Here is a 24,953-nt window from a genome sequence, read left to right as displayed (position 1 = left end):
CAGCACTTGGGAGAAGACACGTCACGGGAGTCGAGGGAGCACTTTTGGAGATTCAATGTGTGGTGTACATTTACCTCACTGTAAATAAACCCACTGTTCATTTCATTAAGTCCAGCGTTTGGGTCCTTTCTCCAACATCCCCCACGGTCTGCCCCCCAGACCGTGACAGAACGATCCTGCCACTATGGACCCAGCGGACTCACCGCGGAAGCGCAGCTCCCGTTTTGACGGGACCCGACTAGTGCTTGGAGGGCCTCCGTGCTGCCGTTCCTCGCTGGCAGCCTACCCGTCGGCCCACTCGTCTGTTTCCTCCCCGCGGACGCCTCGGTCTCACAGAAAACGCTCCAGCCGGTCCCGGGAGGATTACTACGAGCCTGCCAGCAATCTGCTTACACCTGCACAAGCTTTTTACAAAATGTTAGGAATTATCATCGTGCCACCTGACTCACCCAGCATTTCCACATCACAGCAGGAGCAGCCACTTCAGAATCCGCCCTCGTCACATTCCGCCAGCGACGCTCCCTCTTCAACAGGGAGGCAGCGAACACGCAGCCAGCACTCACAGCTCCAGCAGGAGCCAGGGATTCGGCTCAAACAACCGCCTAGGGTGAGTGACGGAGTCTCCCTTCATTCACCTTTCGTGCCTAGGGATAAACAGACTGTTTCCCCCAAGGCTGTGAATGCCAGCTCCGTGAACCCTAGAGCTCGTGTTTCTCCTGTTTGGGAGGATGACAATGTTAGTTTTGAGAACGAGTTTTTTCCTCCTGGTTCAAGAGACTGTGCTCCTGATGTTCCTTCGGACCCAGGAGTTAGGACCGTTTCGTCTAGAACTGTTTATTCTGGGGCTATGTTTATACAGCCAGCTGCCCAGCCTGTAGCCGTAGCACAGCCGGCTGCCCAGCCTGTAGCCGTAGCACAGCCGGCTGCCCAGCCTGTAGCCGTAGCACAGCCAGTCCAGTCAGCCTCTCGTCTTCATCCTCAGTTGGAGGCTGATATGCCTGCTGGAACTACCCTGCCATTATGTCACCCGCCTGTTGTTTCTACATCGCTGTCCAGTCTACCACGAGTAGCTGCCGCACCATTATCACCTCCGCCCTTTGCAGCTACTTCTCCACCAGCGTCCCATCAGACTGCAGCGACCGCAGAACTCTCGACTTCACCATCCACATCACCCGCTCGACCGTCATCTTCGCCACCTGCAGCTTCCGCATCGCCATCTTCACCTCCGGATCAACAACCATCTATACCCGCGTCGCAGCCGGAGGAGCGGCTCAGCGAGCGGGAGGAGCCCGCGTCGCCAGCTGTGGAGCTCAGCGAGCCGGAGGAGCTCAGCGAGCCGGAGGAGCTCAGCATGCCCGAGCAGGAGCAGCTCAGCGAGCAGGAGCAGCTCAGCGAGCCGGAGGAGCTCAGCATGCCCGAGCAGGAGCTCAGCGAGCGGGAGGAGCCCGCGTCGCCAGCTGTGGAGCTCAGCATGCCCGAGCAGGAGCCGCTCGGCGAGCCGGAGCCGCTCGGCGAGCTAATGCTGGAGGAGCTCAGCGAGCTATTGCCGGAGGAGCTCGGCAAGCCGGAGGAGCACTGTGAGCCGGAGCAGCCCAGCGAGCTAATGCCGGAGGAGCTCGGCGAGCCGGAGGAGCACTGTGAGCCGGAGGAGCTCAGCGGGCTAATGCTGGAGGAGCTCAGCGAGCTATTGCCGGAGGAGCTCGGCGAGCCGGAGGAGTACTGTGAGCCGGAGCAGCCCAGCGAGCTAATGCCGGAGGAGCTCGGCGAGCCGGAGGAGCACTGTGAGCCGGAGCAGCCCAGCGAGCCACCCACTGAGAAGCCCGCACCGCTGCTGGCGGACCTCAACGAGCCGGAGGGACCGGCGTTGCCAGCAGAGGAGCTCAGCGAGCTTGGTGAGCCCGCGCTGCCACCGGAGGAGCTCGGAGGTCCGGAGGGATCCACTGAGCCAGAGCTGGAGGTCTGCGTGCCGGAGGGGCCGCCACGTCCTGCAGCCCGGCCGCCACGTCCTGCAGCCCGGCCGCCACGTCGGGAATCGTGGGTGGTGCTGAGGCGGGAGCAGCAACGCCGCCGCCACCAGACCCGTGGCCGCCCGCCGGAGCAGCAACGCCGCCGCCACCGGACCCGTGGCCGCCCGCCGGAGCAGTCACACTGCCGCCACCGGACCCGTGGCCGCCCGCCGGAGCTGCAACGCCGTTGCCACCGGATCCGTGGCAGGCCGCCTGAAGCGTTCTGCTTCCATCACGGGGTTAGAGGTAGGCCACCTGAACTTTTTTGCCGCCACTGCCTAACCCGCAGCGGGTCCCGCTTGTTTTGCCGTCCTGCAGATCGGCCGCCAGAACTGTTTGCTGCCACTGGACCGGGGGATTGGACTGTTGACCTGTGTTTTTCTTTTGTTGCTTTGTGGTGGCTGTTTAGCGGAGTGGTTTTGGGGCCCTCCGTCCTGGACCCCCCGCCACCCGCCCTGGGTTGGTTGTTCTGTGGTTTTGTTTTGGGGTCGTCGGGAGTCGACCCTTAGAGGGGGGGTACTGTCACGGACCCGGTTCCGGGGACTCGGGGTTCGTGAACAGTGTGGACCTTTATTGTTATTAGTGTATTGGATGTATGTTTGCTGCACTGTGTTCTTGTGTTCAATGCTGGTGTGTGTATGTGTGTGAGGCTGGAGGATGAAGGACAGCCACCTGCAGGCCTGATGGGTGTGGCCCTGCCAGCTGCTGGTCACGCCTAGCTTACCACACACCTGCTTCTGATCAGGATCGTCGGGGGAGCTACTTAACAGAGCGATGGAGCTTCCTCCGGCGCAGGATCGTTGAGTTAGACTCCATGTCAGTGTTTGTAGTGCTGGTCAGTGTATGCCTGCTGGAGTTGGTGCCATAACGGCTGTGTCTGTGTTTTTTCCTCAGGAGAGTGGAACACAGGACTGCAAGACACACGGGGTGTGTGAAGGCACAGGGGCAGAGAGCACGGGATACCAGCACTTGGGAGAAGACACGTCACGGGAGTCGAGGGAGCACTTTTGGAGATTCAATGTGTGGTGTACATTTACCTCACTGTAAATAAACCCACTGTTCATTTCATTAAGTCCAGCGTTTGGGTCCTTTCTCCAACATCCCCCACGGTCTGCCCCCCAGACCGTGACACATCCAGTAATGGATTTGTGTTGTAGCCCATCTGCTGTTCCATCAAAACATTATTTTAGGTAATAGTTGTCGCTCTTTGTATCCGGTCTCTGCTGCTGGCTGCCTAACTGTGTGGATGCTGTAAATCTGGCGAGCTCATTAGCACTGACAGAGGGAATGCTAGCAGCCCACCTGCTCCCCTTCACCCTCTTTATGGCTCTACAAATTAAAATGACATTTACACACACTCTCTGCTATTCTGCCTCCTGCACTGCTCACCTTGCCACTCACATTGCTTCATCTGGACAGTGCCGTCGAGCCTCACTTCATAACACCTCCTGTCCTATTTCTTCGAAAAACCCACGAGAATCTTTGTGTTGTTTCTGGTCTTTTCTTTCCGTCCTGCGTTCTCTGTCACTTGCGGTAAATCTCATTGTTTGAATCCTTTGTTTGTCGCCTCTGCTTTGTTACTTCTGCCACTCTTTCATCCTCCACACTCATCGCCGTTTCCCATCTTCTCCTTTGATGCGCTGATGGCACTTTAACCCACAGTCATTGTGGCATGTCCAGTGAGTGACAGCATGATGAAGTGATGTTGCAGCATGTTTGCTTTGCCCGCTAAAGGTCGCTTAGGGTCACGGAAGTAATGAGGCCATAAAAATGCAGGTAACTAAAGTTGCTGAGAAATAATATAAGGTGGCGAAAAGGGTAGAGGAAGGAGAAACAGGGCAAAATGAGGAAGAGGCTGACTTGAAATGAAGGAAAACAGTTGCCAAAACTGGCAAAGGATTTAAGTGGAAAAGAGAGCGGCTTAATAAAGAGCTCTGTGCGTACAGATTGGACTGTGTGCTGCATTGTGATTGCAACGCAGTCGTGAAAATATGAATGAAATTGCAGTGTCTCATTTTGTCGAGCAAAGTACGCAGTTTAGTTCACTGAGATGTGTGATAAAACATATTTCACTTGCATTAGTCTAACATTGTGTTTGCACACACACACATGGTTTGCATGTTTTCTTTTCAGCGATGGCTCACTTTACAGGCTTACACTATTTCCAATGTAAAGAAATGCTGGGGGAAACTCGGATGTATGTACTGCCTGGGACTACACTGGAGTCTGATTTATTTCCACTCTCTATAGCCTCAAACAAATAAGCTTAAATTTTTTAATCAATAGGATGCCAGGATTGACAGCAGTAGTAATTCAGTAAGTGATGCAAGGGAACTAACAGTATGTGAGTGACTGAGGGTCAAACGCAGCCCTGTTTAATGGCTTTCTCAAGGCTAAACTGAATCCTGTTGTTTGCAGAGCTTGAAACGTCTGCATGTGGACTATAAGTGAGTCCCACACAACTTAGCGGCGGTTCAATGCAATGGCCTGAGAGAATCTTCCCTGGTGGGTGATCTAAACAGCCTCGTCTAAACAGTCCTTATTTCTCCCATTTATTTGCCTGACTTTATGGATTGGGAGAGAAAAAGCCAGTGGCTTTGAAGATTTGGTGAAGACTCACAAAGGGGTATGTGCTCAATATAAACACAACAAGACTTGTGGATGTGTATGTGTTTGTGTGTGTGTGTGTGTGGATTTCAGTCCCTGTTTGAAGTCCTCCACTCTGGCAATTACTTCATATCAAGGATTAGATGAGGGAGAGGGCATAGACGAGACACAAAGATGGAAAGAAGTGAGAGCTGAGAAGGAAGGTAGCCGATTCAGTGGGAGGACAGAGAAAGGAGAGAATAGAGATTGAGGTTTGCACTGGAGTTTTCTCTTCCCTGCAAAGGAGGCTGTACACATTCTCTAAACATTAGCTGGAAGACAACTCCTGAAATCGTGGGAAGATCACAGGTGCAGCAAAACACTGCTATTTCCAGCATGGCAAAGACCAAAATGCACTATGAATAGGAGATGATCACCATAAATCAGACGTAGCCACTGTGCAGATACAGCTGTTGCAATAGGCATGACGGTGAGGTGAATTTTATTTATGTTTCCTTAGTGTTTCTGAAAATTCATTGCAGCTCTTTGTTTTCCAAAGTTTTCATCAGTTTGAAGTACAGATTCCAGAGGAAAATGTTCTTCTACTGGAAATAAAAGTTTTTTGTTTACTTTGACATTGTTTTGATGTTCAAAAAACCAGCAAATTATACAGAAATTGTCTTGCATATGATGACTTTTCTTTTTCATGTATACCAGAGTAATGAATAAAATCACAGTCTCATTTCCACTCGAGTACAATCGGTAAATAACGTCCGGGCATCCTCACCTCTGGAATATTGACAGTGTATGGCTGCCCGTGGAAGTTTGGGGCGTTATCGTTCACATCTCCGATCTGGATGTTAACTGTGTCTTTGACCACCTGGGGAAAGAAACACCTTGGTTAAATAGTTCCAAAGCCACTGCCACACGTTTCCTGACAAAGAGTCAATGTAAATGTGACACAAAGCCACGATTAAGAGTCAAAGAAAACAGGACAGGTGTGTGACAGATTTCTCGCTGGGGAGAGTAGGTGGAATGTCACTTGTTTCAGCAACTATACTGTGTTGAGTTGGACAGGTGTCATGTGAGGAAGAGAAATAAGGGTAAGTGTAAAAGTGAGAGACTGAAAAAGAGACAGATTGCAAGGCCTCTGTGTGATATGAGGTCAGGCTATATGCAGGATGTCAGCGTGTGAAGAAATGTGTCACAACTATGAACGCAGTGCAAATCGGTCTCTTACCTCTTGATTGTCACTCACGTAGAATTCAACCTGCATCTCTGACTTGGTCTGGTGGAGACAGAGATCCATATCAGCACAAAATTTGCATAGACATGTAAAGCAAAGGAGCAGAGCAGAAAATCAGAGACAGAAAACAAAAAGGAGCTACAGAAGCCACTCTGAGCTCGACGTCCTTTGTGCTTTTCCCCTCACATTGTTTTGCACTTTTCGGGACTCTTTCATCATTTGATAATTTACGCCGCGTATCCTATTTTCAAAATTGTTCTGTGTGTCTTTTCTTGTACCCGGTGCATTTGCTTTGGTAATGTATGAGCGTGTGTGTAGCATTTAGTATGTGTGTGCACGAGTTTGTTTGTTTGTACCTCACGGTCGAGTTGCTGTCGAAGCCAGACCACACCGGTTTCTTTGGTCACAGCGAAATACTTCATGGCCTCTTCTCCTGAAACCCCATAGATGAGGGGTTCGCCTTCAGGATCATCTGCCTTCAGCTGGGCCACCGATGAACCTGTCAGCGAGAGAGTCAAAGGTCAGAAGTCCTGCAAAGTCAAAGTAGGCATCAACAAATTTTTAATGACTGAGCCAATTTAGAAAGCGCTGATTTGTGAGAGCATGCAATTCCTGAATATTCACACAAATGCAGTTGTCCTATCAGAATTTCCAATTTGCATGTTACATGTAAAAGTTAGCCTTGCATTAAAAATTGATCAAAAAAAATATATATATATAAATAAATACATCAAAATAAAATGCAAAAGAGTTAACAAGGTACCATGATTGTGACAGAAACTCTGACTTCTCAACATTATATTCAAGGAAACCTACTAAAAAAGAGAGAACCACAACAACTATATGTTGTAAAACTCCAGATGTCCTGGTAGTGTAACGGCTGAAGACGACTTGAAAACACACAAAGGCTCAGCACAAAGAAATGCAGTAGCGTGCAGGAGCAAAGGATTTTTAATTGGAGCTGCAGCAGCTCACGGGCTTCATTCATCATAAACAGTAGAAGCTGGCTAATCAAAACCAGAGGTGGCGTGCTATCATGCAGGTTAATCCGCCACGCTGGACAGATGTATCATGAGGCTGTGTTTAAGAGCGGCACAGAAGACGGTATCAAGACCTCCAAGCTGGTTGGCAAGGCTCATTACCCTCCAGGGTCAAACTGCCTGTGCACAGCATTGTAAATAATATTATATATATTAAAAAAATTAAGAAATATATGAATCCGGGAAGGATTAGAAGCTTTTTCACAAATATCAGAGGCAAGGTTTTCCTCACTAAAGTCCAAAACATACAGTACATAAAATACTTTAAGATACCAGTCACTGTCACTTCACAGATACCTAGTTTGAAATTCCTATTCATTTCTGCCCTGTGCCTCTGATCTGTCCGGTGACAGACTTTGCCCGTGTTTGTTTCCTGCCTCTCAACCTATCATAGCTGGGATGGGCTCCAGCACCCTCCTCACTAGCTGCATAAGTGCTTGGGAAAATGAATGGATGGACTAGAGCGAGAACCCAGCCAAGCCAGTGTATTTCCCTGGTCCCAAGCCCAGATAAATGTGGGTTATGTCAGGAGGGGCATCCGGCAAAAATCTTTGCCAAATCAAACACACGGCTCATCAATGATCGGTCGGGGTCCAGGTTAAGAATGACCGTCCTCAGTGTTGTTGGCCAACAGGGTGCCGGTGGAAACTGTGCTTGTGTTGGCCAAAGACAAAGGCGGAGGATTGTTGTCACGGGTTGGATGACATGGAGGGAGATTAAGGGATCGGCCGAAAGAAGAAGAAGAAGAAGAAGACTATACCAAAACACTGTGGGCTTATCTTTGCCTTGTAACTGCTATTTGTGCTCACACTGTTAATGCAAAAAATGCTGTTTGTAAATTCAAAAATGTGAGAATTTATCCTAAATGTCAAGACAGGATAACCTCACGGAAACACAGAAACTTAATCTGGGGTGTAATTTTCTTTGACTGCCTCTTGACCTCAGGGTGATATATGCTGAGGTAAGCATTTGACTGTTAATTAGGAACAGGTTTGTTTTTTTAAAATGAGTGCATGGACAGAAGAGAAAATAAACAGATCATTCAATAATTGCACAGACACAAACACTTGTCCCCCCTCCCTGGCCAGACAACAGAAGTGAAGCCAAACTAAATCAAATCTGTCACTTGCGCACCACACTGCTTAATACAGTGACCAATTAGGCTTCACAATCACACACCCCTCTCGTTTTATTAATACACCCCATTTTCTTATGAAAGGGTGGCAAAAATGACTAATTAATATAACGATTTATGAACCCCTCTCATTGCAGTCTAATGAGATTTATGCAAATTCAGCTGCTTTCAATATGAGTTATAATTTGGTTGAAGACGATGCAAATTAAGCATTTTACCCCATAGTCATCAATAATAACTGTTTTTTTTCCTCCTCCTTTTGGCCCTCTCGACTGTGAACGAATTGTCTGCTCCACGTGGGTAGACATACACTTGAGTGAAGGATAACAAATGTTCATTTCAGACTATGTATGAGAGACAGTCTTGTGGAAGATTAACTCTTACTGCTGAGAAGAAAGATGAACCGAGACCAACTTACTGAGAATATGAGTTAGATTCTCTGCCCTGATTAGACAAACGAAGGGCTGCTCTAGATGCTAATATATTATATCACCAAATATGTGTGCAGTTATATATTATTGCAATAAATAAATTTTTTACATAGAGATTTAGTGCAGAGACCAATAACACTGCCTGAGAACTTCTTTTCTGGCTCCTGTGGGTCAGTTTTGTTTTATTAACAGATTTTTTTTAACCTTGCCTAAGGTTATAGACATTAACAGAGCAAAATGGGTGTACTTAGATAAAGACAATAGGATCGACATAATTTATTTTGTCCTCAAATATGGAAATTTCTGAGGTATTAGGATATTATACTTTGGTGAAAGACATTCTTAGCATAAATTAAGGTAGAAAAAAAGATTTAGACATTTCAATAAACGACAAATTGTAGAAAAGTGGTTAATTGTATCATTTTGTTTTGGTTTTTTTCTTACAGATTTTTGAAACACTGTGTTTTTTCATTTCAAGTTATTTATGCTGTGTTAGTTTAACATTAGGATTCATTTTCAGGATTGTGGGTAAAGAAAAAAGGTGTAAAATACTTTGGGTCATGATTTAGGTTGAAGTATTAACATGTAAGGTGAATGTTATGTTTTGGTTAACGTAAGGCAACTAATGGTTATAGTTTAGGTTGGAGTAAAGAAAATGAATGTAAGTCAGTGCAATGTCCTCTAAAGTCACATATACACAGCTGTGTTTGGGTGTGTGTGTGTGTGTGTGTGTGTAGCGTAGGTATCCCTCTAATGCTTATCTCTAACACTGTGACACCAAGCCCTTTCGCCTGACAAATGATGCTATTTAGCAGCAAGTGATGCCAGTATTACTGTTATGAATGATACAGTGCACATTAATATTGCCCCCTCCCCATCCCTTCTAGTCTGCAACACTGCATTCATGACAAGAGCAATGGGCGAGAGGAACCATCTCTCTACTTCACCTTTCTCTCTACGATTGTCCTCGGAACCTCTTACTTCCTCTACTTTTCTCTCCACTTTTTGGTTGTATTCACGTTTGTAAAGTGACACTAAAGTCACAAAGTCAGAGACATCGTCATTACCAGGACAGCAAGAACTGCCATCATGAACTTGATCAAGATGCTTTGTGTGTAAATATAACTAACAATCAGAGAGAAAAAAGTTAAACAGCATAAAACATTAAAAAAAACCGAAATTAGACTTAAAGATTTGAGTTAACTGATTTGAGTTTTTTTTTTCTGTTGTTGTTTGTTGGTTGTTTTGTTTGTTTTTGTGTTGTGAAATGTTAAAAACAAATAAAGACTTCAATTATAAAAAAAAACCAAAACGAAATTAAATCTAGCCTCTCATACAGCATCCTACACTGCTGCAACCAGTGAATCACAGCACAGATCCTGAGGGACACCTTGTGCATATCTCTGTGACATCCGCTGCTTCTGGCAGCATAGGAATGAGAATGAGTGGGTCAGAAACACAGCAATGGAAGGTAAGCCCACAAAAACATCTAGGGACTGAACTGAAACAGCTACCGCATCTTGTTAGATTTGCAGATCAAGTATCTGAGACTTTCTTCTTAAGACCCCACAAATTTCAGATTACTCACTCAAGCTGTGATGGTTCCATAAAGATGTTGAATGAATGTTAAATAAAAACACTTTCCACCTGCTTACAGAATCAAAGAGGACGGATACCTAACTGAGAAGCTTAAAGAAAACAATGAGAGCATTTAGGTTTAAATGTCTGGGCTGGAGTGTGAGATGGCCACAATAAGGAAACAGCGAAAAATGAGGGTAGATGTTAGTGGAAGGGAGGAGGAAGAACAATGATGTTTCTTAAAGGGAGTAACAAATACAGTGGGGCAAAAAAGTATTTAGTCAGCCACCGATTGTGCAAGTTCCCCCACTTAAAATGATGACAGAGGTCAGTAATTTGCACCAGAGGTACACTTCAACTGTGAGAGACAGAATGTGAAAAAAAATCCATGAATTCACATGGTAGGATTTGTAAAGAATTTATTCGTAAATTAGGGTGGAAAATAAGTATTTGGTCACCTCAAACAAGGAAAATCTCTGGCTCTCACAGACCTGTAACGTCTTCTGTAAGAAGCTTTTCTGTCCCCCACTCGTTACCTGTATGAATGGCACCTGTTTGAACTCATCATCTGTATAAAAGACACCTGTCCACAGCCTCAAACAGTCAGACTCCAAACTCCGCCATGGCCAAGACCAAAGAGCTTTCGAAGTACACCAGGAAAAGTATTGTAGACCTGCACCAGACTGGGAAGAGTGAATCTACAATAGGCAAGCAGCTTGGTGTGAAAAAATCAACTGTGGGAGCAATCATCAGAAAATGGGAGACATACAAGACCACTGATAATCTCCCTCGATCTGGGGCTCCACGCAAGATCTCATCCCGTGGGGTCAAAATGATGATGAGAACGGTGAGCAAAGATCCCAGAACCACACGGGGGGACCTGGTGAATGACCTGCAGAGAGCTGGGACCAAAGTAACAAAGGTCACCATCAGTAACACACTACAACGGCAGGGAATCAAATCCCGCAGTGCCAGACGTGTTCCGCTGCTGAAGCCAGTGCATGTCCAGGCCCGTCTGAAGTTTGCCAGAGAGCACATGGATGATACAGCAGAGGATTGGGAGAATGTCATGTGGTCAGATGAAACCAAAGTAGAACTTTTTGGTATAAACTCAACTCGTCGTGTTTGGAGGAAGAAGAATACTGAGTTGCATCCCAAGAACACCATACCTACTGTGAAGCATGGGGGTGGAAACATCATGCTATGGGGCTGTTTTTCTGCCAAGGGGACAGGACGACTGATCCGTGTTAAGGACAGAATGAATGGGGCCATGTATCGTGAGATTTTGAGCCAAAACCTCCTTCCATCAGTGAGAACTTTGAAGATGAAACGAGGCTGGGTCTTCCAACATGACAATGATCCAAAACACACCGCCCGGGCAACAAAGGAGTGGCTCCGTAAGAAGCATTTGAAAGTCCTGGAGTGGCCTAGCCAGTCTCCAGACCTCAACCCCATAGAAAATCTGTGGCGGGAGTTGAAAGTCCGTGTTGCTCGGCGACAGCCCCAAAACATCACTGCTCTCGAGAAGATCTGCATGGAGGAATGGGCCAAAATACCAGCTACTGTGTGTGCAAACCTGGTAAAGACCTATAGTAAACGTTTGACCTCTGTTATTGCCAACAAAGGTTATGTTACAAAGTATTGAGTTGTATTTTTGTTATTGACCAAATACTTATTTTCCACCCTGATTTACGAATAAATTCTTTACAAATCCTACCATGTGGATTCATGGATTTTTCTTTCACATTCTGTCTCTCACAGTTGAAGTGTACCTCTGGTGCAAATTACTGACCTCTGTCATCATTTTAGGTGGGGGAACTTGCACAATCGGTGGCTGACTAAATACTTTTTTGCCCCACTGTACACCCCATTACTGCAAGCACTTTTCCAAAAGCATGAGTTCGTAAAGACAAACCATTTTTGCTTCACTATGTCAGGACTGAAATTCACACTACCACTATAGGCATAAGCCTGAAACTGAGGAAGAAGAGGAGGAGGAAAAAAGCAAGGAAGACTTGCTAACCTATAGAGAGCAACACCTGGATGTTTTACTGAGCCCAACCTTTTAGAAAAGGCATGGGGGCCCGTGGGGGGAGCTAAATCAGCCGCTGGAGGACATCAATCCCTGCTGGATCAATAAGAGTCGTGCGCGTTAGACGGGGACTAGCCTCGGCCCTGCCCTGGGGCCTCAGGCTTGGGAAAGGAAAGGGGCTGTAGGCCAAAGCCCTGTTTATTATGTTGGTGACATCTCTAGACCTCTCATTCATCTGAGTTCTGATTCACTGGGACAGGCACTGTCAGCACTGCAATTTCAGGCATGCAGTGAATTATAGCTTTAAATTTTATGGAGCACAGAGGCTTAATGGATATATGGGCAATGTTCAGCTGTCTACCAGCAGGGGCAAACAAAAAAAAAGAAGAAAAAAAAGAAAGAATGGATGAAGCCACCTCGAACTATATGAGATTGACTGACTGTGCAGGATGGTGCTGGAGAGAATCTTGATCTTTACCTGCTCTGTATAAATACTTGATGGGTTGTCTTGAGGCAGGGCCAGTAAGACTGAAGTCATGCAATCACTTGGCTGATGAGTCAGTATGATGCCACTCATGTTACTGCACTGTCTATCCGCTGACAAAGAGAGCCTTCAAACACATCAGCAATGCCAAGCTGAAGCCGCGCTGCCTCACATCAATCACTGCCATCAAAAATTCACACAGGAAAACACTGTCATAAGTTAACTGGCAGCATGAGCTAATTTCATACAGCGCACTTCTACTTTAAAGTGAAGCATTTGCCACTTTATAGATTACCACGTGAAGAAAATTTGAAAACAGATTGTGGTGAGAAGCAAAAGTAAATTTCACATCTGTCAAACAGAACAGTTGTGATTATGAGAGTGTGACTCCAAGCTACAGTGCCGTACACTTTTCAGCATCACAGATAGCAAGCGCAGAGCTAAAGCACAAAAGCAAACGAGAGCATGTGCAAATTATATGCCATTGCAGCACAATGCAAGGACGCAAACACTCATATCATAAAAAGCGAGAGCGATAGAGTAACCTGAATGAAGCAACAGGGTAATATCCGATAATGTTGTTCCATAAAGCTGTGCTATAAACTTACACACATACAGAAGGAAATTCTACTGAATATACTCGGCTGCAATAGCTATCAGCAGTCTCTGTTTGTGGTATATCTGACAGTGTGGTAACAGAGCATGCACACCCCAATGCACCAGTCCCTGTTCATGTATATGGAATATGTGCTATGGTGAATCTTGTTAATCTGACCTATTACTGACTTTGTCTTAGCTGAGGTAAATACTTTACTGTGACACTGAATTTTAGAAAAATCTCAGTCTGTCATGGACATGATACTGAAGAGGTAAGTGTGAGAGACAAAATCAAGATGAAAAGAGTTTGGATTTTAAAGAAATCAGGTATGCAAAACCTGACTTCTGCATATTCTGGTCATTTATATTTTATGTTTTATAGAAGATCCGTTTTGGTGCTGAGATGTGGACAAAGAATTTCTGGCCAGTGTCAGTATGTGAGCTGAAATCACAGAATACCTCACATGCATGTGGAATATTTCTATATTCACCATATATAAAAATATATAAAAAATACGGAAATAAGGACAGAATATGTCCCCAAATCAGATATTGAGACTCAACAATAATAATTTTATCAATTTTTTTAGACCACTTCCCAATGTAAGGTTCATGATACAGTCATGTTTTTAATGGTTAATCCACCTGTGTGTGCAATCTCTTGAATCAAAATGATAATTTTTGTTGGTATGCATACATTTTGACATTTACCGTTTTACAAAAACTAGTAGTTGATTAAATCAACAAATTACGGTTATTTACCTGCATTTCCGGACAGAAAAAAGTTTAAATAAACAACAATATATAAGTTTTAAACACATTTTGGAGTAATTTCTAAAATATTTGCATTTTCTAGTCTTGTTGTGCACTGTAGAGATGATATGTTTAATACTTTCATGTGTTTGTAGCTGTCTTTCTTATGAATTCATTATATATATCTGGAGCATCAGACAGCAGCAGGATCCATATGAGCATTTCTGAAACAAGGGAGGTATTAATTTGTTAGTTACAATAAATGATCAATGATATGGGGAAAGAATTGATCTGGATGTAATAAAATAACTTTTTGCTCTTTTCCACACCTCACACAGGTGAGGTGCAATGTGAGATCCTCACAACACATCCTGAGTGAGTGAAGAGACAGAAATGGACTCTCAAGCATCAAGCACAATGCACTTCTCAGTTAAAACCCTCGGCAGTCATAGCAACGTACAAACTTAACTCCATCAGTCAATTTGGCTCATGTGAAACACTTTGAGACTAATTTATGAGTCAGATTCCATCAAGGGATTTAAGCAGTTTCAGACTCATGCTTTTAAGAGACCTCTTGGGGGCATATGCAATGAGTTACACCCTTGCCACCAGTCAAAAACACAGCAAATGAATCTTTCTTCTATTCCTTTAGAAATAAGATGGAAATGAGTTAAAATCAACTCATTGCTGCTTTCTATGCCCACGGTGTTGTGCGCTTTGTTAACGTCTACAGATACAGGTTGCCTCGGGGAAGCCAGTTGGACGTAGAAGTAAACTAAACAGATCTACCTGGAATGACAATAGTGTGGTGGCCAGAAAATAAGTGCTTGGACCTCCATTTCCATATAAAGAGAGAAGTACGTGTTTGGGAGGCATCTTTAATAGGTGAAAAAAGGATGCATGCTGTTAGTTTATATCCCCGTAGGATGAAAATAAATACGGAGACTGACAGTAAAACCTTTTCCCCCACGGTGGTCAGTTAAATAGCTAACAATAAAAAGATGGGAAAAAAGAGAAAATGGCTCACCAATAATGTTTCCAAGTCTTTATGTCTCAAATAAACAAATGCAACCCATTTGTAAATTGAAAACTGCAGAGGACTACAATGTTCCTGTTGGGTAGTGGACACAAATCACAGCTAGAACCCTTTAAAGGATGTTATATCTGTCTGCTGCTGCAAAACAAAGTAGATTTACCACACAAAAATCTTCCCAAAAGTTCCTCTGAAACAAAACATTTGCCGTATTCCATTTCATCTTCCTCTCATTCACCTTTTCTTCAGCTTCCTTTCTCCTGTATGCACGTGTACTTATGTTTAAGTGTTCACACACGTGTTGGTGACATCAATAACTGCGATGTGGAATCGAGCCAAAGACAAATTGTACCTTGAGTCTGGCTTTAAGTGACTCCTGTGTTTCAACAACATACACCATAAGAGTCCTTGAGAGGCTGTGTATTAATCCGACAGATTTATGACTAAATCTGTCACGGATGAGCGGACACCCTCTGCCTTTTCTTTAGCCACTCCTGAGAGAAATACACGCCTCCTAAAGCATACACTCAACATCTGTGCGTATAACTTTTGTGTACAGCCTGAACATACTCAGTAACACAAGATAAACATATTTATAAGCTATGAAAATGTAGAAGTACTCATATTGATATACATTTCCTGTGGAACCTCTGTTTAAGTGATTAATGAAATGTCTGAGAGAAGCACAAAGAAACATGCAGTTTGACTGTGAATGTAGCATATGTAGTGTACAGATTCATGGCTGTCTTCTATAGAAAGGAGGCAATCGCTATTAGAGAGCTTAAAAAGGAGGCGAAGTGTACTGGAAACAAATGGTTTGGGTACCTGTTCACAGCTTAAAATAAAAATTCTTCCTCACTATGCTGTAACCTTGCCAAAACAGAACAAAGTCAAAGTGATCTGTTTGTTTCCTGTTGAGATTCCAGAAGAAGAGGCATCAAGGTTTTTGTGTATTTTAAGGTGCACAATGATGAATGTCATAGGGAACTGCAACTCTGTGTTATGTGACGGCTGTGTGCAGGCAGGAAAAGGACCCAAGGTGCAGACTCCAGAGACAAACGTAAACTGAAACAGCTTTAATACTGAACTCAAACAGAACAAAAGTAAGAATCCAAATAACTTATACAGGCAGCCAAAACACACAGCAAAATAAACAGCAGATCACAACACAGACACAGAGAAACACAGGGCTTAAATACACAGAGGGAGCAATCAGGGAATGGGTAACAGGAGGGAAACACAGCTGGGGCAAATCAGGCCTAACGAGACAAAGGGAAGCGAAACCAGATACATTAACCTCAGACAAGGACCTTCAGAATAAAACAGGAAACATGACACAGACTGAACTAAAGACACAGACTCACACGCACTGCAACAGAGGAAACAAAGACGTGGGACCAGGGCAGACACAGACACTGACTGGACACGGGGATATAGCAACTAAGGATACACAGAGACGCGAACTAGACAAGGGGATACAGCTGACAGGGGAGACAGAGCAACTAGAGAAGACAGAGACATAAACCATAAGACAGAACTCAAAGAAACCAAAGACTAGAAATAATAAATAATATAATAAACTCAAAAACCCTGTGTCAACGACCCAGGCATCCTAACACTCTGATTATTTTAAGTATATTTTAAAGACAAAAAGAAATAATTCACATAAAAGAATACCATTAGAAACTCTAGCAAATAATTTTTGAAGCTGACTTCCGTCCAGACACGAATCATTGGTTGCCTTGCGTATGATAAGAGCGATCGCACGGCGATCTGAGGAAGAGGCATTTGATTGGATGTCCGGCTCAGGATTGGCTTTCTAATACACCCAAATGTTGAAGTGATGAAAACACTGACTGACAAGGCTGTGACTAACCAATCACGCTGAGAAACTTGGAGGACAGTGAAGGACATTAGTGGACAGTCATCCCACGCATTGGTGAAGGGGGACAGACCTGTCACTGCAAATTCACACGCAGCTCCATTCGGTCTCCGATCACACAGTAAAGCTCTTTGCTCTTGCTATTTTCTGTTCCATCCCATCACAGTCTTGCTGTTCCCCCACTCTCTCTCTCTCTCGCTTTCGTTTTTTGTCATCCTCTCGTCACGCTCCGTCCTGCTTGTGGAGGCCAGACAGAGGGACACAGGCAGCGCTGATAGGAGTGGACAGGTGGCTGTGTGCTGCTAAGGCTTCTGCAGTGACGGCTCAGCCAGCCTGGCCTGTCGTTGTCACAAAAGCAAATGCCTGCCCAAAACACACACATCCAACCCAAACCGCACCACTCCTGCCAATATGCCAAAATGTCCATCAACAACGGCACTTTGTGAAGAATGCCCAGTTTTTTCATTTTCTTTCTTTCTTCATGTCTTGCTCTTTTCATCTGTTTTTTCTTGCTAAGCTCAATTTTCAAGCCAGTTCTTATTCTGTTGTTTACCTCTCGTTTCTCTCCCTACATGCCCTCCTCTCCCACACTGGCCCTCTGCTGACCCCTCCAGGACTGACTATTACCTCAGAGTAAGCTAAATCATGGTCGGGTAATGGAACATGCCACTTTCACCGTGAAGCCACACACACATAAACACATCCACACTAAAACAAAAGCTTCTCCCTTTTGACCTTTTCTCTCCCGTTTACATGTTTATCATTTGTCCCCTGTATTGCTGAAATATAAGGTTGATGTTGTTTCTGTCAGCCCTGCGAATGTGGATGGAGATGTTGGGGGTAAGGCAGGAGCTAGGGTCAAGAATGAGGCTCTGGCAAGTGAGAGGTGAGCTAAAGTTCTTGTTGTCACTAATATGGAACCCTTCTGAAATAAAAAAAAAAATGTCCTGCTTATTCTTTAAAAAAAAAAAAAACAAAGAATAAAAAGAAAAAAGAACAACAAAAACTGAGACAAAATGCAGAAGTGTGTGAAAAAACTGAGTGATGATCCAGTAGAAAGACGGCCTCATGTTTGACTTTAGAACACTGTGGTGTACAGAAGAGGATGCCCAGGTCCTTTTGGCTGTGAAACAATCCCAAATCATCATCCCTCCACCACTATGCTTACTGTGACGTATTTGTCTTGATATGCTGTCTTTGGCCATGATGCACAGCACCACATTTGGAGAAAACCAAACATCTTATCTGTCCAAAGGACATTGTTCTAGAAGTTTTGTGGTTTGTTTAGATGCAAGCTTGCAACCCGTGCTGCAATGCTCAGAGAGGATTTCTTTCTCCAGGCAACCCTTCCAAACAGGCCATACTTGTCCAGTCTTTTTCTCATTGTACTGTCAACAGCTTTAACATTTAACATGAGGCAACATTCAGCTGAGGCCTGTAGAGTCTGTAGCTCAAACTCTACAGGCCTTTTTGCAATTTCTATGTATATATTGCAAGGAACTGCATGGAGACATGTTGTAGACTAAGATGAGTTGCACTGAAGTGCATTCTAGTTCCTGGAAAGCTTACAAAATGCCCATGCTTTAAATATTTATTAAATAACTACCAAGCTATCTGAGCACCTCAGGTCAGTAAAGTAATTATTACTGGTAATACTAAAGCTGCCAATCAATAAATACTTGTCATCCTCTGTTATGTGGCATGATGTTCAAGAGAGGTTCCAAGTACAAGACACAGTCTGGAGAGGTAATGAGGAAATGTCTTTACTGGCAAAGCACAAAAATTAGAGAAACAGTCCAAAAGGTACGAGCAAAAAATACAGAACCTAAAGGAACAGGATTCATGAGGAACACTGCATGTACAAAGACAAGACTATATACATTTACAAAAGAGTGATTACACAGTAAAACAGGGCTACATGTAAAGACAGTAAAACACACCTGTTATTTTATAAAACTCTTCTCAAGTTTTATAAAAAGCAGCTTAATGGAGACTTGTCTGTGGAAATAAATGTTTGTTTTTTTTGTTAACACTGAAAATACCGAAAATGGTGTTGAAGTATCCACTTCAGTGTCTATCTAAGTGTCCCGCCTTGTCTAAGGAACAGTTCCAGCTGAAATGCTTCAGACAGCAATGGTAACCTTTCTGTTTTTATCAGCAAGTTCTCAAGTCGCAGATATCTCTTAACAGCAAAGGAACAACACAACTTTCTCAAAGCAAAATTGGAAATCTTGGAAGTAGCATTGATGCTGACCGTCCATGCTGCTAACTGTCGACTTCACAAGTTGCCACCGACATGTATGGATTGGATGGGTTGTTACCGACACCTGGAGAAATGTCAATAGCACCCTGAGAAATATATTTAGTTTGGAAAATGGTGATGTTTTCAATACTTATTTTGTAATTTTTAACTATATATTAAATATATTATATATTTTCAACAATGTGTCTCACTTTTTCTATGTGACAAAGAAATGCTGAAAAATTGCATTTCTGCAGTAGATGATGAAAAATCAAATGAACGTTAGTGCAGCAAGAATGGCCATGTTAGTAAAGAGAAAGCTGTAAAATTTATGAAAATACAGCTAAAAGTCCAAATTTTATGCATTTCTTCATGTTTTCCAAAGCTGTCCAGTAGGCCAGATTGAGTACCGTATTTCCCGGACTACAAAGCGCACCTGAATATTAGCCGCACAAGCTAAAATCAGGGGAAAATCCTGTTTTGTACATACATTAGCCGCACCTGACTAAAAGCCGCAGGTGTTTCAATGTTGACTTATCATATGTAAGAGAATATGCACAAAGGGAATTGTCAGGAAAGAGATGGCTGTTTGGAGACACACCCCTTTTATTAATATTTTGAAAAACAAGTTATGGGTACATATTTGCACATGTAGTACATAACAGTAGCCTACAGCACACCAGAAAAATAGATTCGGACTACCTTTTAGGCTCAGGTGCAGTGACACGGCTTTAACAAGAAGAAAAGTCAGTCATTCACCACCATCTTCCTGCGCACTAAAACCACCAAAGTCCTCTCCTCCAGTGTCGGATACAAACAGGCTCAGGATGGCTTCGTCATCCACTCTCCGCTTCTCTCCTTCGTTGTCACTTTCAAAACCAAAGAAATCCTCGTTGTCAGTGTCAGAGTCGAACACCCTCTGAAGGGCCGTGGCGGTGTCCTCCTCTCCATCATGCAGCAGTCCAGCCCTTCGAAATCCGTTGGTGATCGTGGATGCTTTCACACTTTTCCACGCTGTCAGAATCCACCGGTGGAGTTGAGCATAACTTGCTTTTCGCAAGTTTATCGCCGCTCATCATCCACGCCTCCCGCTGAACGCGTACCGCTACTTTGAAGTTTGTTTTTCGCGCTACTTCGTACGGCACTACGTTGCCTGGCGGACGGACATGTGACTAACATACCACTCTTGAACCCCGATCCTTCCGCCAGGCAACGTAGTGCCGTACAACAGCGGAACAAACAAAACAAATCGTCTTACGATATCACAAAAATCATGGACAATCCATAGAAAAGCCGCACCTGACTAAAAGCCGCAGGGTTCAAAGCTTGTGCAAAAAGTAGCGGCTTATAGCCCGACAATTACGGTAATTGCCAAGCCAATTCATGCCCCCGGGCCTTATGTTTGACACCCCTGGATCACGTTATTATAGCATCACATTACTCCTATTTTATTGTTGGAAACTTAACATAACTTAGCGGCAGCAGCCAAGCTCGGGAATCTCTCTGGGACTTCGGCCTCACCAGACAGGTGTACCGTAACAGTTGCAAAACGACACTCTGGTCTGGATGCCGCCCAAGCATGTCTGATCCCGGTCAGCTCCAGCTCAGTTAGGTTTAGCTGACTAACTGGCCAAGTCAACGCCAGCTGGACTTTGTCTGGCTGGGCAGAGGTACAACCACAGCTCTATCTTCAGCTTCTCTTTCTCTCTTGCTCTCTCTCCCTCTCCCACTGTCTCTCTCTCATGTCCATCTGCTGTGAAGCCCTCTTGCTCTCATTGCCTCCTTTGCCAGTATCTATTCCAATTTCTCCATGTGTGTATCACTTTCACATCCATGTTTTCCTTCACCCCCTTATTGCTTCAGCCTGCCTCTTCCCTTCCATTAATCCTTCATTCTCTCTTTTTCATTTTTTTCCTTCAATATTCCTCCAGCACTTTCCTCCCATGATATTTCCCCCCCAATTTTTCTTTTCATTTCTTCTTCTTTTCCCTCCACATCACATTTCCTATCTGAACTCCCACTGTTTTCTGTGTGAGACAGGTAACAGCTGGAATTACAAAGGTAGAGAGAAGGGAGGAGATGCACATAGAAAATAAAGGGGACGAGATGGTCACTGTCTGAAAAGCTTGGCTGAAAATATATTAAGCTGACCAGTACAGGACTGCAATGCAGACATGCCAGAGCCTTAAGTGTGTGTGCGTGCATGTATGTGAGTGTCTGTGTATTAGAAAGAAAAGGAGAGAGCATGAGTGTGTTGAAGAGGATGCCCTGTGTGTGTGTGTGTGTGTGTGTGTGTGTGTGTGTGTGTAAACGCATATGTCCAGACTGTTTGTTACGCTGCAGCTGAATTTGCCACCATCACAGTTTTTTTCCCTCCATCCCATAACACGCCGCAGTTGTTTTATGGATTATAAATGAGCTCATTATCTGTAGTACTCATTAGCTTTAGGTCCTAATTAGCCAAAATTAATATTGATTCCTGACAAAGACATTGGCACTGGCAAATTGGCAATTGACCTCTTTGGTCAATCTGGGGAAAGGGACACAGTGATGAGGGGGGGCATAACCCCCCCCCCCCCCCCAAAAAAAAAAAAACAGGACAGATCTGGACAATGACAGCTGCTCTGGTTTATCGGTTTGCGACGCCGCCCCCCTCCGCCGTGTCGTCCTCAAACTCGCGAACAACAACAAACTCATGAACAAAACAGCGTCTCCTTCAGCAAGACGCACTGTCATCACTATCACCCGAGAACTGTGACAGGTGTGGGTTAAAAGTGAGCACAAACAACCTCGTATTTTGTATGGTAAGTGTGCGAGTTTGTGCTGGCGTGAATGCAGGTACCTTACAATACACAATGACTGACAGCGGAAAAGCTCAGAATCTGTAATAAAAATAAATAAATAACTGGAGACAAACAGCAGAGAACAAAAAAAACACCAACCAACCAAAAATGGGGGCTAAAAAGAAAGGCAGAGAAGACAAGCTTGCCTAATTCCTTAAAAAAGTGATCCGCACTTCTAAGTAGGCCTTGTGTCACACATCATCTCGGCTGTGAGATAAAAGGGACGAGTTCTATTATACTGCAGTCACTCCAGCTCACCACTGCACCAACGTGAAAAACCACATAAACATTACAGGATACAGATACAAACACACTCACATGCCCTCTTGGCCTTTTACGGAGCTTACAGCAAACACGCACATATTTAAAAGAGCTACCGCTAAAGTCACAATGTATGAACGTGTTCTGAAAAGGCTGTAGTGGTTTTGCATGTGAATGTAAGTATACTGAGAACATAATCAGACCAAAATTATTAAAATAGAATAAATCAAAGGAAGCACATTCGAGCCAGGGACTGGTCCACAAAATGAGGGACAGAGTGCAGGCACCCCACATGTCAGTTAATTCCATCTGGCACCAACACAATGGCCTTTATGAGAACAAATGTCAGCTTTCAAGACAAGGACGAGATAACCTTTCTTCATAGAATGCACACCAGCCTCTGACGACCCAACGGTGATATTACACACTGCAAGCCGCAGGATATAGGCTGATCTAGCATGTCATCCAAACAATAATTTGAAGGTTTAGCAAATATCTTGCTCCAGAAGCAATCGCATTTTTGTGATATGTAAAGCAAACAAAAACGTAGTATTGTTACTATCGCAACTTTGATGCTGCTGATGGCAAAAATGAGGTGTTGCAAAAAAAATGTGCACTAAACTCAAGTCCTTGCCTCAGCTGGAACTCACTTTCTTCTATCATGCTCGGGTAATTTTCAGAAAATTATCCCAACCTAGTTAAGCGATTTTTGAAAATCATCTCTTGTGGTATTTGAGACCTTCTGAGTTTCAAAGACCATTAAGAGTTTTCCATGACATTTAATTTCTCTTTTTTTGAACTTACATCTTCTTTATAATTAAAAAGAAGGCCTTTTTCCGTATGCATAAAAGAACCCAGAGCCTATCTGTATCAGCATTTGAGTCACGACACTAACCGCCATATGCATGTCCATCTTCAAAGGAGCAAAGAGAGACAGCAACAGATACATTCTCACAAACACACACATGGAAAGAAATGCGCACATATATGCATACCTCCTCCTCAGCTTTCCTGCACTGGAGCAGAGAGAGGTGGTCGCTGATGTGAAACATCAATTTCCAGGTTAGCTGCTCTGCGTGGCTCAGGCAGGTATCAGCCGTGACCCACCTGGGCCAGATAAGCAGCTGCGAGAAGCTGATCCGCCATCCAGCAATGCACCCCTCACTACAGGAGAATGGGGTAACATGTGCACACATACAACTAACACATACACATGCTCAAATGCATAAGTAAACAAAACAGTAAAACCTGAACAAATAAGTACGTTTGAGGAGAAAGAATGAAAAAAAAGAAGCTAAATATAAAACTACATAAATGCATAAGTACTGATCAGGTGGAAGGCAATTCCTCTGGATACCACTGCGATTAAACTGGGTTTAAATCCGAGGCATTTCATTTGCACACACACACAAACGGATCAACAGACTGAACTTTTTACCAAAGCTGATATATTCGGGTATATATTGATGATTTTGATGTTCCCCCATCTCACACTCTAAACTAAGTAGCTCACAAGTAAGTGTCTTGTCCAGTGACACAGATTAGTTTGTCTAAATTCTTGTGCTGTATATTCTTCAAACTCTAGAGACCCGCATACAGATGAATTTCATTCAAACCTAAATTTCATTTGGGGTCTAAATATGATTATCACGGTGTGAGAGCCCAGCTTCGATTAGTCAGCTAATCTAACAACTGCCACCGTCGCGGTGAGGCCTGTCAGCTGGGCGCTGGGCGCACTGGCAGTGCTGCTCAACCTGGTGTCGCAGCACATTCCCACAGACAATTTCAATTAACTTTTACAACCCTGAGAAAGATCTCACAAACAGCCTACAGTTATTCACACTTCCGCCGCCTTTGTATTTTTCTCAACGTTCTTACACTGTCTGGTCATAAGACAAAAAAACTGTCACGGTTCTGGGTCAGTTTGACCCAGTATTTTGAATTATGCTTTTGGTGTGTTTTGCATTTTGGATTCTTTTCTTATTATGATGATAATGATGATTATGACTCTATGTTTCGGTTATTCTTGTTTAGGGATTAGTTCGTAGGTTTTTGTGTTCTCATGTTTATTGCAGGTTTAGTTCAGTGTCTAGTCTATCTCTCTGTGTCGTGTCTGCGTGTTTGTTTAGTGGTGTCTTGTTTCCTGTTTTACTCTGAAGGCTCATGTTCCCGTCTTATGTCAGTGTTTCTAGCTTTGTTCCTTCTGTCTTATCAGGTCTTATTCCTCCCAGCTGTGTTCCCCTTCTGTCTCTAATTTCTTGATGACTGCCTCAGTGTATTTAAGCCCAGCGTGTCTTTGTGTCAGTGTCAGATCGTCTGTTATCCTCACCTCGTATTTTCCCTTATTGTGACACTGTGTTCATAGCCTTCTTAGTTTACACAGTGTTCTCTGTCTTCTTAGTTTTCCCAGTTTCAGTGTCCCCTAGTGTTTTTGTTATGCCTGCAGCCACAATAAAGGCTTGCCTTATTTTGGAAACCTAGTTCTGTCTCCACCGTGTCTGCTCTTGGGTCTACCTCATTCCTCACGCGCGCGCCCCGCCGTGACAGTAACCCTGTATGGAGCGGGGCACACCACAGAAGCAGTATGTGTTAAAGGAGATAGGGAGATAAAGAGAGATCACTACACTCTGAAATGTCTAAGAGTCCAACTCTGACAAATTACAGCTAAACAAACCTTAAAAAGGTTGCTGACCTGTGAAGATGATTCAGAGCATGACAATAAACACTTTTATATCACCTCCACAAAGACCTGTTTCAAGGTGAGCCTCAAATGACCAGGAATACCTACAAAATTATAAACAGTC

The 24,953-nt window shown here is 44.0% G+C and overlaps 2 protein-coding genes across 2 annotated transcripts in view; one reads left to right on the top strand and one right to left on the bottom strand.

The window, feature by feature from the left end:
- Positions 1 to 184: 184 nt before the first annotated feature.
- Positions 185 to 3,128, top strand: LOC146695789 (uncharacterized). The gene is made up of 2 exons (XM_085478558.1): positions 185 to 2,822; positions 2,901 to 3,128. Exon 1 carries the CDS (start codon positions 185 to 187, stop codon positions 2,513 to 2,515), a length of 2,331 nt encoding a protein of 776 aa, XP_085334684.1. The 3' UTR covers positions 2,516 to 2,822; positions 2,901 to 3,128.
- A 2,159-nt stretch (positions 3,129 to 5,287) lies between these two features.
- LOC146695788 (cadherin-23-like) overlaps positions 5,288 to 24,953 on the bottom strand; it is a 34,255-nt gene continuing 14,589 nt past the window's right edge. Inside the window, exons 3-5 of the mRNA XM_085478557.1 lie at positions 6,195 to 6,337; positions 5,833 to 5,880; positions 5,288 to 5,472 (exon numbers count right to left, since the gene is read on the bottom strand). Of these exons, the coding sequence (XP_085334683.1) occupies positions 5,332 to 5,472; positions 5,833 to 5,880; positions 6,195 to 6,337 (332 nt within the window). The 3' untranslated portion in view covers positions 5,288 to 5,331. The remainder of the gene's footprint in view (positions 5,473 to 5,832; positions 5,881 to 6,194; positions 6,338 to 24,953) is intronic.

Source organism: Copadichromis virginalis, linkage group LG13 (assembly GCF_057382275.1).
Source record: "Copadichromis virginalis isolate Kocher_CV1m ecotype Utaka linkage group LG13, C_Virginalis_male_GT1.1, whole genome shotgun sequence".
Taxonomy (NCBI): domain Eukaryota; kingdom Metazoa; phylum Chordata; class Actinopteri; order Cichliformes; family Cichlidae; genus Copadichromis; species Copadichromis virginalis.
This window is presented reverse-complemented; position numbering and strand designations above follow the sequence as displayed.

Bases quoted from the DNA above. Each gene is read 5' to 3' on its own strand.
- LOC146695789 (XM_085478558.1), top strand. From the start codon at position 185: ATGGACCCAGCGGACTCACCGCGGAAGCGCAGCTCCCGTTTTGACGGG.